This window comes from Pteropus alecto, unplaced genomic scaffold, assembly GCF_000325575.1.
Source record: "Pteropus alecto unplaced genomic scaffold, ASM32557v1 scaffold659, whole genome shotgun sequence".
In the NCBI taxonomy this organism is placed as follows: Eukaryota; Metazoa; Chordata; class Mammalia; order Chiroptera; family Pteropodidae; genus Pteropus; species Pteropus alecto.
Genome location: NW_006442482.1, coordinates 1097949 through 1113670, shown reverse-complemented (window position 1 = coordinate 1113670; position 15722 = coordinate 1097949). Strand labels below are relative to the sequence as shown.

Genomic DNA, 15722 nt, shown 5'->3' with positions numbered 1-15722 from the left:
AATTTGACTTCTACTGAGACATTGAATGTTGACCATTAATAAACTACTTGGGGGTTTTCAGTATATGGACATACTTATTTTAAGGTGTCCATGTGAATGAGAATAATGGTAATATCTATAATACATTTTGTATTTTTACATCATGAATGTTAGACTATGAATTTAAGGGGATTCTTCTACAATCTCAAATTTTACATAAACTGAAGAGTTGCATTTTTAGTATCCATTATTTTAAAAATAAATTCTATGCGTTCAGAAATATTTTAAAATCAAAGTTGCATATCTATTAGCTCAGAGATACAGTTTTTGTTTTGGTACCTACCACGCTTGGCATTCATTTGGGTTCATGAATGTATTAAAATTAACTGTCTTACAGGTAGGACCACTAAAAGTAAAGAACGTTTGTTAGAATTGTGTACTGCCGTTGGAACGTGGGGATCATAAAACTTCTTAATTAGTTAATTAGTTGCTGGCTGGTAAAGTTATCTTTCTATTTGTTATTAGGGCGATGAAGATGAAGAGATTGATGGAGATAACAATAAATATAAGAAAGGACGTAAGAAAGCAGCCTATGCTGGAGGCTTGGTGCTGGACCCTAAAGTTGGTAAGGCTGGGCAGTGGACTGGTTTGCCTCTGCTGTTAAGGAATCTCTTAATGTAGAGCTAGGCTTGAGAAACTAGAAGACCTGAATTTTATTTAGTAGGTTAGCAAATAGGTCTCATAATAACATTATTTTCTATCTTATGTTCATGCGAAATTCTTGTTTGCCAGTCACCTGACATGAATTAAGTGAATTTTTTCTGTGTTCCAAGAAAGCTTTATTTATGGACAATGAAATTCAAATTTTGAGTAATTTTCACGTATCATGAAATATTTATTTTTCAACCATTTAAAGATGTTAACACTATTCTTAGCTTATGAGTGGTACAAAAAGAGGAGCAGGCTGGAATGGTCTGCACGTAGTTTGTCAGTATACGGCTATATTTGTCTGGTGATGGAAACACCTCTGTCTGCTCCCATCCACTTTTGGAGGGTGGGCTCTGCCTCTGCCTGGCCTACCAGGACCAGTTCAATTGGACAGCAAAATTAAAGAAAGTACAGACAGTAACCACCAGATTGAACTTTAACAGGAGAATCATTTTTCCCTTTTGTCATGAATAGCAAAGGAGATGTTTTGTGGTATACAGAGTAGAAAGAATTTTATTTACTATTTTAACCATTTTTAAGTGCAGATGAGTGGTATTAAGTATATTCACATTGTCGCGCAGAAATTAATGTGAATTTTATCAAGTAACTGAACTCTTGAGTAGGAGACTTTTTCGTTATTAGTCGTAATAAAACAGATCAGTAGTCCTTTGGTGGTAGATAGCTCTGGGCTTGAATTCTGGCTGTGTGATCTTGGGCTTCCTGTTTAACCTCTATAAGCCTCAGTTTTCTCTTCTGTAAAATGATGATCAGAATAAGATCTACCACACAGATTTAAGGAACAGAAGTGATTGTTTGGTATAGTGCCTGAAACAAGGTAAGCTGTTTTATCTATTTGCTGTTTTTATTATTGTCTTAATAGTGGACATTTATGTTTATTCAGTTTCTTCTTAAGGTGAAGAAAACTCTTTGTAAATGTCCTAGAGAAGCACAGTAGCTTTCTGTTCACCCTTTACAAGTACAAAGGGTGGATCGTTCCACTACTGACATTTTTATGCACATCTCTTGTCTGATTTCAGCACAGTTTGTGTCCAGGTAAGTGGGCTGCCCATTTTATTCTTTGAAGATGTGCTTGTAAAAAAAAAAATACACACACACACACACACATACATATACATATATAGATACAGATATGTATAACTACTCACTGTTAGAGACCACTAAATATTTTGGGGTAGAGGTGGGAGGGTAGGTGGGAAGGAATGCTTGCTTGAGGGAGAATTTAACAACAATTTTTTTTAAAATGGATATGACACCTATCTAAAGTAATCAATATGGGACTGTGTGTGCCCATCGTAATGGTGTACTTTGGGGCCTGCTAGGGAAAGGACCGGTTGTGGCTGGTCTCAAGGCGAGAGAGGATCTCTTCTTCCCTCTTCTTTTGTGACTTGAGTTTCCACTCTAATCCAAGTCATTTTGAGGGAGTGCTGGTTGAATTGTTTTTTCCTTTTGTCTACCTCACAGCTCTGGATAGTATATTGTTTCTAATATACTTCAGAGTATAGTACTTCTGATGTGATGTTTTGACAAATCTGCTTTTCTAAAAGATGTTTTTGTAACACGTGGCTTTTTTATTGCAGGTTTTTATGATAAGTTTATTTTGCTTCTGGACTTCAACAGTTTATATCCTTCCATCATTCAGGAATTCAACATTTGTTTTACAACAGTGCAAAGAGTGGCTTCAGAGGCACAGAAAGTTACAGAGGTTTGTATTCAACTGGGGGCTCTTGAAATTGAGGTTAAAAGTAGTGCTTAAAAAAGGAAGAGAACCAAAGGGTTAGCATTTAGTTTTCCCTCTTAAAAAGATACATTTATGTCTTTGCTTAGTGGTCAGGAAAGGGGGAGCATTGGGTGGAAGGAAACTCAGACTAGTTCTTTTTTATTTAACAGCTTTATTGAGATGTAGTTCACATACCATTTAATGGCTGTTAGTGTATTCGCAGAGTTTGCAACCTTCACCACAGTTAATTTTAGGACATTTTTATTACTCCCCAAAGATACCCCCTACCTTTTACTTGTAACTTCCCTGAATTCCATCCATCCCTCCCAGATCTAGGCAGCCACTAATCTTTCTGCTTCTATAGATTTGTATATTTTGGACATTTCATATAAATGGAATCATATGTGACCTTTTGCATCTGGCTTATTTCACTTAGCATACTGTTTTAAGATTTATCTGTGTCGTAGATTGTATTAGTACTTCATACCTTTTTATTGCTGAATAATATTCCATTGTATGAACACATATCACGTTTCGTTTATTTTAGAATAATCTTGTCAATTTATGCAAAAATTGCTGCTGAGGTTTTGATAGGAGTTGTATTGGATCTATAGATCAATTTGAATATCGTCACTTTAACAATATTAAGTCTTCCAGTCCATGAAAATTGGGTCTTTTCATTTATAATTTTTTTCAGTGATGTTTTCTAGTTTTCAGTGTACAAGCCTTGCACTTGTAAATTAAATTTATTCCTAAAGATTTCATTCTTTTTGATGCTATTGTAAATGGAATTGTTTTCTTAATTTCATCTTTGGATTGTTCAGTATTAGTGTAGACAAATATAACTGATTTTTGTATTTTGATCTCTTATCCTGTAGCCTGGCTGAACTCACTTATAGTTTTGTGGATTCCTTAGGATTTTCTATGTGCAGGATCATGTCATTTGTGAATAGAGATCATTTCAATTCTTCCTTTCCAGTCTGGATGTCTTGCCTAAATGCCCTAACTAGAACCTCTAGTACAGTGTTGAATAGAAGAGGTAGAATTCACAAGTGAAATTATCTGGCCTTAGACTTTTCTTTTTTTGATTACTAATTCAATCTCTTGTTATAGATCTTTTCACATTTTCTGTTTCTCCTTGAGTCAGTTTCTATAGTTTGTGTCTTTCTAGGAATTTGTCCATTTCATGTAGGTTATCTAATTCGTTGGTATAATATTGTCCATAGTATTCCCTTATAATTATTGTTATATCTTTAGAGTCAGTACCAATGTCCCTTCTTTTATTTCTGATTTTAGTAATGTGTCTTTTTTGTTGTTGTTGGTATTGCTGAAAGTTTTATAGATCTTTTCAAAGAAGCAACTTTGGTTTCCTTATTTTCTTTCTTGCTTTTTTGGTCTCTATTCATGTATTTCTGCTCTCATCTATATTATTTCTTTTTTTCTGCTTCTTGAATTTAGTTTGCCTTTCTTTTTCTAGTTTATTAAGGTGGAAGGTTAGGTTACTGATTGAGATCTTCTCATAGATATTTAAGAACTAAGTTTTCCTACATGCACTGCTTTAGCTTCATCCCGTGAGTTTTAGTATGTCACACATGCCTTTTCATAGTCCCCTCTACCATATGTCAACCAATGATCTGGCTTTTATCACCACAGCTTAATTTTCCCTGTTCTAGAACTTTATATAAATAGAGCGATACAGTATATACTCGTTCGTGACTGGCTGTTTAGTTCAACATAATGTTTTTGAGATTCATCCATGTTTTTGCATTATCAGTAGTTCTTTCCTTTTTATTGCTAAGAAATATTTCACACTTTGTTTATTCTCCTGAGATGAGCATTTAGATTATCTTCAGTTTGGGGCTATTCTTAGTAGCCCTGCTGTGAAAATTCGTGTACAGATCTTTTTGTGGATATTTGCTTTCATTTTGAGGGAGGAGTCATTACCCAGGGATTGAATGTCCTGGTTTGTATGGGTAGTGTATGTTTAACTTGATAAGAAGCTGTCAAATTGTTTCCCTAAGTAGTTGTATGATTTTATGCTCCCACCAGCCTATGCTATGCGAGTTGTTCCCCATTTTCTGCAACACTTGCTATTTTTAGCCATTTAATTTTTGTCCATAAAGCATTGCTTAATGATTCTACTCAGTAAATGGCCTTTTGGAAAGAAATTTTTTGAAATCTCTCACATGGATTTTAATCTAATCACTAATCATTCAGTTAACAGTTTTATGTAGGGCTTAATAATTAGTATATAAAATTTACCCAGTTGAATGTCAGTAGGTAATTTGGTTACATTTGGTGCTCTAGTAGTAAAAGGTATAAATTAACATACTTTCTCTGTGTATTGTTTTTCTCTGCTTCTTTGTACATGTGGCAGAAGATGTCTGTTTGCCTTCTAGCTCTTAAACTTACATGTCTTTTAGTTCCAACCACGTGCTTATGAGCTGTTTTTCAGTCCTAGTTCCATATTCTCAGAAAAGAGAATCTTATAGGCTTGCCTAGGTCAGTGAGTCCCACGTGGTCTGGTCCCATCAACTGTGACCCCAGGAGTGGATTCAGAGAGTACAAATATAGCTGCTGAAGATGGGCCCTTCTATGGGACTAGAGGATAATTTCACAGAGAAGGTATTGGGTAGACATCCCCAAAAGGTAGTGACTGCATTCGGTAATACTCTCTGGGCTGTGTCCTGCTGCTGTCTCAGCACTGTGATAATTATCATCATCTAGCACCCCGCCCCTCACCGTTTTGTTTGAGCTTTCCAGTTTGGATTCCGGATAGATAACAGAATCATTTCAAAGTTGGACAGGACCTTAGAGGTCATCTGTGAAATGCTATACATGTGGCAATTTGTAGGTTCTGTATTATTTGCCTGTGCAGTACTTCTTTTGGTTTTCAGAATAGCTGGTGCAACACACAGCTAGTGGTGGTAGAGCCAGGTGTGGATTACAAATTTCCTGACCCCTTTTTATGTGACCTTCATAGTTGCTGTAAATAAATTGGAATCTAAACCAAGATCTCTTTAACAGGTTTGCTATCATCATTTGCTATATTGGAAAACAATAGGTCCCTGTTACTATTGTAAGATTGTTCATTTGAAAATATTGATCTTTATGAAATCAGATACTTTGTAAAAGCTGGGTTATCAAATGGCATTACTTGACATACTTTAAGCCAAGATGTTTTTTTAATTCTGAACCTTTGAAAGGGCAAGCATGCCTGGCTTTTCTGTGTAATCTGTTAATAGAATTAATGGAGGGTTGAGGATGGTCTCAAGCTAATGGTCTAATGCTTTCTCTGCTTTTTTCTTGCTGTAAATTTTAATAGAAGGAGAGGTACTGGTTGCTTTTCTAAAATATTACTATTCTACTGATTGCAAAGTAAGTTATAGATAAAAGGTACTACGTATATGCCAAGGAATATATATGTGTTAATTTTTAGAACTGTCATAGACTATTTAAATAATGTATTCTATATTCCTAAAAGAAATGTGCCGATATAGTATTTAAACTTGTACTTTTTAGCCTAAAACATTTACAGTAATTCCTGTGATTCTCCATAGTTTTAAAAATTCTACTGCATTTTATTTGGTAGTATACATGACTTAAAACAGTAGTTTAGTTGCTGGGTTTTTTTCGATCCTAGAGGTCTCTTTTAATGTTTTTATTTTAAAAACAATTTCCCCAAACACGTTCCTTCCCAATCTTGTTGAAGAGAGAAGAGCATGTGTAAAAAATTCATCCCTTTAAATGCTATTTACATTTTCAGTACTGAAAGGTGTGGGAGATACTGGGAATGATGGGCTGATAGAATTGGGAGAAAAGGGGGCCATGTTGACTTGTTCTGCTGAAACCCTCTCAGCTGTTTCTTTAATACCCATGTGTTCTTGACCTTTACTGTACAGGAAAGTGGCTTTTCAAGCTGAGATCATGGGGTAAAGCTCCCACCTAATATTATTTTAGTCATTTATTTAATGAAAGTTTGATTTGTCTGAAATTTCTGTTTATCAGGATGAAGAACAAGAACAGATCCCCGAGCTGCCAGATCCAAGCTTAGACATGGGCATTTTGCCCAGAGAGATCCGGAAACTGGTAGAGCGGAGAAAGCAAGTCAAACAACTAATGAAGCAGCAAGATTTAAATCCAGACCTTGTTCTTCAGGTATCTTTTCACTGAGAGACAGCTGAGTGACAGTCTCAGCTCTTAGAATTTGATCATCTCGGAGTGATTTGAACACGATGCTGTGGGCAAACACATGTGCTTATTTTACGTTTGTGAGTAGAAAACCATTCAGAAACAGTAGAGTGCCTCCGAATGGAAGGGCCTCTATCTACAAAGCTGTATCTGAGCAAGATCCTTCAGGGTTCGGGAGCTTTGGGGTCTACGTTTATTGCTTCTAGGCGGTGAGGGAATCATGGCTCTGGGAAGATGAGTCGATGTGTTAAAAGTTGTTTTCAGGGATATTGAGGGTTTCTTCTTCTCACTGGTGATCTAGAAAGACATCTAATGTAATGCTTAAGCATCAGTAAATATTGTTTGTATTTTGTCCTTGTGCGGCCTGCAGTATGACATTCGACAGAAGGCTTTGAAGCTCACGGCAAACAGTATGTACGGCTGCCTGGGATTTTCCTTCAGCAGATTTTACGCCAAACCACTGGCTGCTTTGGTGACATACAAAGGAAGGGAGGTAAATGGCGTAACATTCACATCTGTAAAAATGAGAGTATTTTTAATTATACGTGTTACAGTGTGAGAGAGCCAAGTTTGTTACCTAGTTAAACAGCTTCAAATACCTCTTTCTAGGACAGATATGAGACAGGCTTTTAAATAAGGATCCATTCATTGATCCATTAAGCGTGCGTGCGTGTGTGTGTGTGTATTTATTGGGCGTCTCTTTTGTACCAGACGTTGTTCGAGGCACTAGGGGTAGAGCGTGGAGCAAGACAGAAAAGATCCTTGCATCCCTAGGCTCACATTCTACCTAGGGCAGGGGTTGTAGAGGGGTGTGCGGTGGGGGCTTGGGGCTGGTAGAGGAGTTTGGGAGAACAGACTGTAAATAAGTGAATAAACAAGTACAAAAAAAATAACTAAGAATATGGTAGAAGTAAATGCCGTGTAGATAATTCAGACAAGGTGCTGGCCTAGAGGATGTTAAGATGGCTAGTTTAGATTGGTCAGGAAAGGCTTCTTTAGGAGATAACAAGAATGAGACCTAAGTGACATAAGACAGCTAGTTTTTATTTGCTGATGTATTAGAGTGTAAGAGAAAGGAAGAAATCAAGGAAGATCTCTCCCTTTTTTTGGTCTTATAGCTGGTTAGCTAGTGGAGCCATTTCCTAAGATGGAGAAATCTGGGCGAGACGGATTAAGAATTCTGTCTTGGCTGTGTTATCTTTGAGATTTGTAAAGATCTCTAGGCAAATTGGATGTAGAAGTCCACAATTTCAGGAATATATCAGGACTGGAGTTAGGGGTAAGAGTTACTAGCTTTAGAAAGATTGGCCAGATACCAAACAGATATATGAGATATTGTTACTTTGTAAACACTTCTATAAACTTCATCTGCTTTAGCACCATGTGCATGAGTTTTTTTTAATTTGTAAAAGAAAAGTTACATAAAATACTAGTTCTTTTTTAACTCCAGTAAACTATTGATTCCTGCCAGTGAATTTAAGACTATCAGTCTTATGAAGGTAGTTAGTGGCAGAATGCTTATGTGGGGCGGTCTGGATTCAGAATACTCTAGAATAAGGGTTGGCAAATCCAGCCCGTGGGCCAAATCCAGCCTGCGGGCCAAATCCAGCCTGCCATCTAATGTTGTAAAGTTTTATTGGCTTCCATACACTCTCATCTGTTTATCATCTATAGCTGCTTTTGCATTACAGTAGCAGAACTGAGTAGTCAGGATAGAGACTTGCATGGCCCACAAAGCCTAAAATATTTACTCTCTGGCCCTTTACAGAAAAAAAAATTTTGAAAAATTTGCTGACCTTTGCTTCAGAGTCCAGACCAGTACTGTCCAGTAGAACTTTGAGATGATGAGAATGTTTCTCCATCTGCACTATCCTTATATCGAGGTAGTGTCTCCTAGCTGAGGAACTGGATTTCGAGTTTTACTGAATTATAATAAAAATAAATTTAATTTTAGCCACATGGTGGCTAGTGGCTACTATAGTGGACAGCACAGATCTAGCTGGCATGACACAAACAGGATGTTCAGAGCTGCTCTTCTGTTGGCAGTCCTTTCTCAAAGACTTGGCTTAGGGCACAGCGAGGAAGGCCAGAGCATGTGTTGGACACCAGCAACATGTGAGAAGCTTTCAGATGCACTGTTTCACTAAAACCATTGATAGAGGTAATAATGTTACCATTTTGCAGGTGAGGAAGATCAACTCAGGTACAGTCTAACAAGTGACTATTTTCAGTTGGAATCCATATCTTCCTGATTGTAAGGCTTTTACTACGTCAGGGTTTTCTGCGCCACCTCAGGATGTCTTTCATGACTGTGCGTCTGCTTTATGTTCTACCTCTTATTTTTCTGGAAGAGCATCTTTTTTGATAATCATCTCAAGACACAGGCCTTTTTACATGAGAAGATATAAGTGTTTTAGGGGCTAGTTGAAGTGAGGATGTTTTCAATTTCTTAGGCTAAGTTTACTTTAAAATTATTTAAATTTTACTTCTGTATATGTATCCAGTGGCTTCTGATAGAATACCATCTTATTTTTGTATTAGGAAATGCACTCACTATGCCCCAACTGGGTGATAATACATGGGTTGACTATTGAGATTGGATCAAGGTTACTCTTAAGTTTCTCACGAGAGGCAATAGTTGACAATTTACTCCCTTGGAGAGTGCCTCTTGCTGTTGGGAAATCCCTGTTGTTATATTTTCTGCGTTGGCTCAGAAATCCACAAGCTTAAAAGGGCACTGTTGATAATGATAAGCCCCAAATTTGTCCAGCGATCTCCCCTACTCCCCTAATCCATTGTACTTTAAGGGCAATATTTTCATTTAGCTGGACTTTTAATAGGGTGTTTAGACTCAGTTTTTGTTTTTCTGTTGTATAAAACATAACAATAACAAATCTTAATAAGTAAACTATAAGAATTCCTACTCTCCCCACTAAAAAAAAAAAGAATTTCAGACAAATCTAGAAATAAACATATGTGATTTAAATTCTTGGTTTCTACTTTCACTTTTCTCTTTCCTCTCTGCTCCTTCCCACAAATAATAAACACCATTGTGGAAAGCGGGCCTTTAAAGTAGTGTGAGGTTAATGAGAAATAATAATGATACCGTTGCTCCCTGGAAATCTTATTCTAGAAGAAGATTCAAAGCCACTTACAGAAATTATTTCCTAAAATAAAAATGATCATTAAAGCGTTGGTGATAATTATTAGCACTGGCAGAGTGAAATATTCTGTGATAACCTGTCTTCGGGTTTACTAGCAGTTTTTATACATGCTATCAGGCCATTGTGATTTCAAGTATCTCTTGATTATTAAAGAGGTAGGAGGAGTGAAGTAAAATGAGAGTCGGTTTGCTGAGATTTCGGAATACCTTTGTAACTTTATCAAACTGGTCTTTTTTTGTAATGAGATGGAGGGGACAAAATAATATAGTAACTTGAAGAGCTTAGAAGTTGTTTGAAAAATCTTGGTAGGAGAAGTTACATTAACGTTCATGTGGAAATTAATGAGAAGGCAACGTGGTAGCATATCATCCGAACAGATTATAAAATTTTGCATTTGCATATGGATTAATGTACAGGCCAGGGAGGCCTTGAAGCCACCCTCCTTTTTTTTTTAAATGTGCTGAAACATTTTTTTATTAAGCAGTTAATAACGTGTAAAGTCTAGTCTTGAAGGGAGACATCATGGGTATGAAATTGTCAAAAAAAAGTTGTAATTGGCTTGACATTCCATTTGATGGGGCAGCAAAGTATAGAAAGAGGCTCAGAAGCTAGAAAGTCCCTAATTTTCTTATGGTCAACCTTTTTGCCAAAGGATTAATGCACTGTATCCCCATTTCAAAGAGGATCCTGATTAACAAGCAATAGTAACTAATCAGTGGTAATTGTTTTAATGAGCACCTACTATGTGATACTTGCCCCACTAGGCAATTTCACACTGGCTCTCTCTGTCGCTCTTGAGAACCAGGTGAAGCCACCCTCCCTTTTTATTTTTAAGTCTATTTTGTGTGTGTTCAGTTTTGTCAGAATCATGCAGCTTTGGCTCTGGTGACCTAATAATTTCTGTAATCAAATGTATTATAGCTGTTAGAGTACTCAGAGTAATTACTAATTGTACTTTTAAAAACAGGTTTATAATAAAAATGCTAATAGTTGTGTCAAATGGACATCAATATTGTCTTTTCCCAGGTGTGATCTTTCACACTTAAACTCTTCTATGATTTTTAATTGCTCAGTGCTAAGAGGATTTAGTTAATAGTTAAGGAATTGTATGAGGAACCTCACAGTGTGCAACTTATTTTAAAAAAATGAAGTCAGTGTTTACAGAGAAATACAAAAGTGAATCTATGTAAATGCCATCTGTATTTGTGTGTATTCTCAGTGTATGTAGAGAGACCTAAAAAAGATATTGGGCAAATTGATAGTACTAAGTGGACATATATTTTGAACCACCAAGAAAACGGACTGAATCGTCAAGTGACTGGTGTGGTAATTGAAGTGATTGTTCACTAGATGGCGATAGACACCCTGAGATCATTAATCAATTAAGGATTTGATTCTGTGAACAATAATGAAGGCCATGTAGTGACACAAATCTGTCCAAATTTTAGACTTTTATTAATTTTGAAACTGTTAGTAAAGGCTAACATTGGACCAAAGGATCGTAGTAGTCTAATCTAGTTAGTGTTTAAAATAATGATGGTTTTTGAATTGCAAGTTTTATGGGTAAGAACAATCATTTAATGTATCATAGCAAGTTAATTCTTCTATCAAATAGCTAAATTCACACTTCTGGCCATGGGGCTACAATACATGACTCCCTCGGTCACAGTATCAGTCTAATTTAAAGAGAATTGAAATGATTTTGATATATAATTTTGCCTCTTTGAATTTGTTGGGTTTTTTTTTTTGAGGGATTTTAAATTTACTCTATACTTATAAGCATATTCATTGCATAATCCTTAGTGTAATGGTAATATTTGTCTTTATGGAATAATTAGTACTTATTGACATTGGTATTGTTTTATTTCTGTACTATGTTATTTCTGTGCCCTTGAGAAAATGATTTTTGTTCTGGATTTCTGATTGCATTTTAAAGTGAACGTATGCTCTAGTATTTGAGTGTAAAGCCCATGTGTTTTCATTTTCTCACCCAGTAGGCTGAAATGAGTCTTTGCCAGCCTTCTTGCCAACCAGTTGCAGACTGCCTTACTTTCAGTTGTGTTCAGAGTTGAAATTTGTATTTAGAAAATGTATCCAAATCATTGCATGAAAACACTGCAGTCTGGGTAAACCTGGGAGTCTCTTGGTGATGTGCTACCTCCTGTCAGGAGCCCTTGGAAATAGTTGTGCGATGTGGAGGAGGCGGGCTTTAGCCTTTGTTGATGTCAGTGACAGAAGAGACTGAGTGAAGATGGCGAATCTTAAAAATAAGTGTTAAGGGAGTCTTTTATCTTTATCTGGAAATTAAAAAAATTAACTTTTCCAATTTTTTTCTTAAAAAAACCATTTAAAAAATATTAAATGTAATAACATATTATAGAGACAAAAACCCTTTCCTCCCTGGCCTCGCTCATTTCCTTCTCTTCTTCGTCAGAGGTAACTGCTCTCTCAAAGTTGGTTTTGTCCTCTTGCTCATGGTTTTTGCTTTTACAATAAACGTGTGCCTATACATGTACTGTACTAAAAATGTTTACCATTTTTGCATCATGATATACATGTTTTTTTTGCAGTTTGCCAAAACCAAAAACAAAAAGTAGGGGGAAAACCCTGTCCATATACAGCATTTTAAGTGTATCCATGTTGATACATTTTTAGATTTGATTTTTCATGTTGCCTATTGCATAATATTTCAGTGAATAAATTTAGCACAGTGTGTTTTTATTCTCCCATTGTCCACATTTTTAGGTTTCCAAATTTTCACTTGCGTTTTGCTGTTACAGACGATGCTGCAGTACACAGTGCCACATGTGCAAGAGTTTCTCTAGGGTATTACTAGGGGCGGAATTTGTACATCCACAAGAAGTATATGACATTTTATTGATAAGACCAATTATTTAATTTAACATAGCAAGCTAATTCTTTCAAATACGTAAATTTATATCCATGGTCATGGGGCTACAATGCATGACTCCCTCAATCACAGTATCAGGGGTTAATTTAAAAATTAGTGAGAAATGATTTTAATATACCATTTTGTCTCTTTGAATTTTTCTGTCGAGGGGTTTTAAACTTACTCTATCCTTGTAAACATACTTGTATAATACTTAGTGTTCCACATTCTTGTTTGCACTTGTTATCGGAATTTTTAATTTTTGCCGATCTCGTGTGTGAAATGACATCTCATTGTTATTTTAATTTGAATTTTCCTAAGTATTAGTTGAGCATCTTTTCATGTGTTTTAACGCTTCAGTATTCTTGCGTGAATTGCATATATGTACATATGTGTCCATATGTGTACTATTTTGTTGGGCTGTATGTTGCTTAGTATTTCTTAGGTATTCAAAGTCTAATCCTCTTTTCATCATGTATTGCATATATCTTTTAATCTGTGGCTTATTCTTTAACTTTATTTGTGGTCTTTTATTGTGCAGAAGTTTTTTATTTTAATGCCAAATATTTGATTTCCCCCCCCTGTATATACTATATGTTTTTTTTTTCTTAAATCTTTTCCTTCTCCAATGATATAGACATTCTCCTTTATTTTCTTCTAAAAGTTGCAAAGTTTGTTTTCTTATTAATTCTCCTGGGAATTATTTTTAGGGGTGGTATGTATAAGTTAGAGATCGAATCGTATTTGTCTGTCTGCTTCCTTGCGGAGCTGTTGAACCTGTTCCTCTATTCCGGGGGTCGACAAACTATGACCTACCAGCTAACTCTTGTCCATTGCCTGTTTTTTGTAAATAAAATTTTATTGAGACACAGCCACACTCATTTATTTATGGCTGCATTTGTGCTGTGTTGCAATGGTAGAGTTGATTAGTGGCCACAGAGACTGAATGACCTGCAAAGCCTAAAATATGTACTTTCTGGCCCTTTGTAGAAAAGGTTCATGGGCCAGAGTCATGTGTAGTAAAAAAGCCTCTCGTTTCTAATAGCTTTAATCATAGTAGGTGAAAATGGAAGAAATTACACTAAAGTTGTAAGAAGGAAGGAAAACATCTTTTGGACATCTAAAAAATATGTAGATTTTGAAGTTTTATTTGTTCTTAGCCTGCCATATGAGAAGTTCTCGCAACGCAAGTAGAGCAAAAGGAAGGTCTAAGTCCTCCAACGCTGTATGCGACACTTTATGTGTCTGTGCATCTGTGTACTTTGAGTGGTGGGGAAGAGAACACATAGCGTTTAAGAGATTCTCAGAGGGGACCGTGATGAAGGAATGGTAAAGAACTGCTGATTTTTTATATTTCATCTCTGCCCTCTTCTGTAGGTTGAGGGAAAACTTCAGCTTTGAAAATGTTTGCTTTTATCACCTAAAACACAGCAATGTGGAGTTTTCTTGCTAGACCAGACCCATGGAAACTGTGTGGGTGGTAGGAGGGAATAGTTCTGATTCTGTTCCCTGAATTTTAATAGCCACCATTAAGACTACTTTTAACTTCAGCTGACCTACTAACATTTTGATTTTTTTTAATATGAGAAGAGAATTTCATTTTAGGCTGAAATGTAGGCTTAATATATTTTGGCAGAATGTAGTTTATGTTTAAAAAAAAAAGCAATATCCTTTTTCAGTGATCACAGATTACTTCTCACTTTTGAAGTTTGTGTTGTAAAATTCTAAGCCAGAGAAATTATTTTATTCCCTTTTTATAGCTGAGTTTCAGGGATGTTTGAGCCCTAAATTTTTTACAGTTCAACACTGCTAACACATACTGTTCAGCTTTAATTCACATCTAATTCAGAATTTGTGGTAATTCACATGGAATGAGTTGAAATTCTTCCTAGTAGAATTTGTTTTCCAGGACAGTTTTTCTTATTGAGTTATAGTTGACATATAACATTTTATTGGTTTCAGGTGTACAACATAATGATTTGATATTTGTATACACCGTGAAATTATCACCACAATAATTCTAGTTACCATTCATTACCATACTTTATAGTACATATTAAGTTATTTTTGAGCCCAGGTTCTTTTCATATACCTTTAAATTCTATAGAAACACCTATTTCCAGTCAAGTAAGTGGCATCTTAGCTGTAGAGCATGCATATTAATGGACTTTTTCTTATTAGCATCTACATTTACTTGTCCATTTGTATGTTTTCTGAAAATTGATGGAAGTACTGTTGATAAATGGAAAGATAAGAGGAAGCACCAATTTGGGAATACTGCATGAAAATCCAGTGCAAATTATGATAATATAGATATTCAGTAATTTGAGAGAAATGTGATGGCCAAAAAATTCAAGTATATAGAATAATTTATGCTTTATTAATACAATGTCGCATCTGTTGAGATAAATAAGTGGGTTACACTTAGGCTTGCTTTCAATTATTCTACATACTTGAAAACACTGGCATAATATTTGTTTTAAAATAGCCCAAACTTTTGACATTTAAAAATAAGTTCAGAATGACCTTATCCTTCTTAATAGTTGGAAACTAGCACCTCCAAGGTGCCTGGACTCTTTCGGGCTTTGGAGATCGCAAGATACAGGTTTAGGAGGCCCCAAGGTGACTGATGTTAGAGATGGCTGGTAAGAGAGACACTAGGTCAAGTCCTGCTGGTGAAATGAGCTGGAATCTGTGACTATAAGAGAAGAAAGCTTCAACAAGGAGTTATTTATCTACTTTCTTATTTACCCATTTGCATTTCCTTAAATTTTGGAATGGTTGCATCATATTTGTCTTACCTGAGCTTTGGGGAATCCAGGGAAGGGTCCGCTAGCCCTGATAATGCAAGTCTTTGTCAAGAAGGAGCATCCCACACCCCTCTTACACACACCGAACCCCCAGGTGTCAGTGCCAATAACAGGCTGTCCTGGGGCTGTGGGCTGGCGTCCCCTGTCTTTTAGAATCTTGGTGCTAACCTCAAAAGTGCCAGCGTTTATTTTGTCGAGGAAAGTGGAATTTCCTTATTCTCAATCTAAATTAGAGCCTTTTA

The 15722-nt window shown here is 36.0% G+C and overlaps 1 protein-coding gene and 1 non-coding gene across 2 annotated transcripts in view; both read left to right on the top strand.

Annotated features, from left to right (window-relative positions):
- POLA1 (DNA polymerase alpha 1, catalytic subunit) overlaps nucleotides 1-15722 on the top strand; it is a 282451-nt gene that overhangs the window by 45942 nt on the left and 220787 nt on the right. Inside the window, exons 23-26 of the mRNA XM_006920960.3 lie at nucleotides 505-604; nucleotides 2286-2410; nucleotides 6434-6583; nucleotides 6987-7109. Coding sequence (XP_006921022.1) covers nucleotides 505-604; nucleotides 2286-2410; nucleotides 6434-6583; nucleotides 6987-7109 — 498 coding nt within the window. The remainder of the gene's footprint in view (nucleotides 1-504; nucleotides 605-2285; nucleotides 2411-6433; nucleotides 6584-6986; nucleotides 7110-15722) is intronic.
- On the top strand, nucleotides 1568-1697 carry LOC112470238. The gene has a single exon (XR_003042886.1).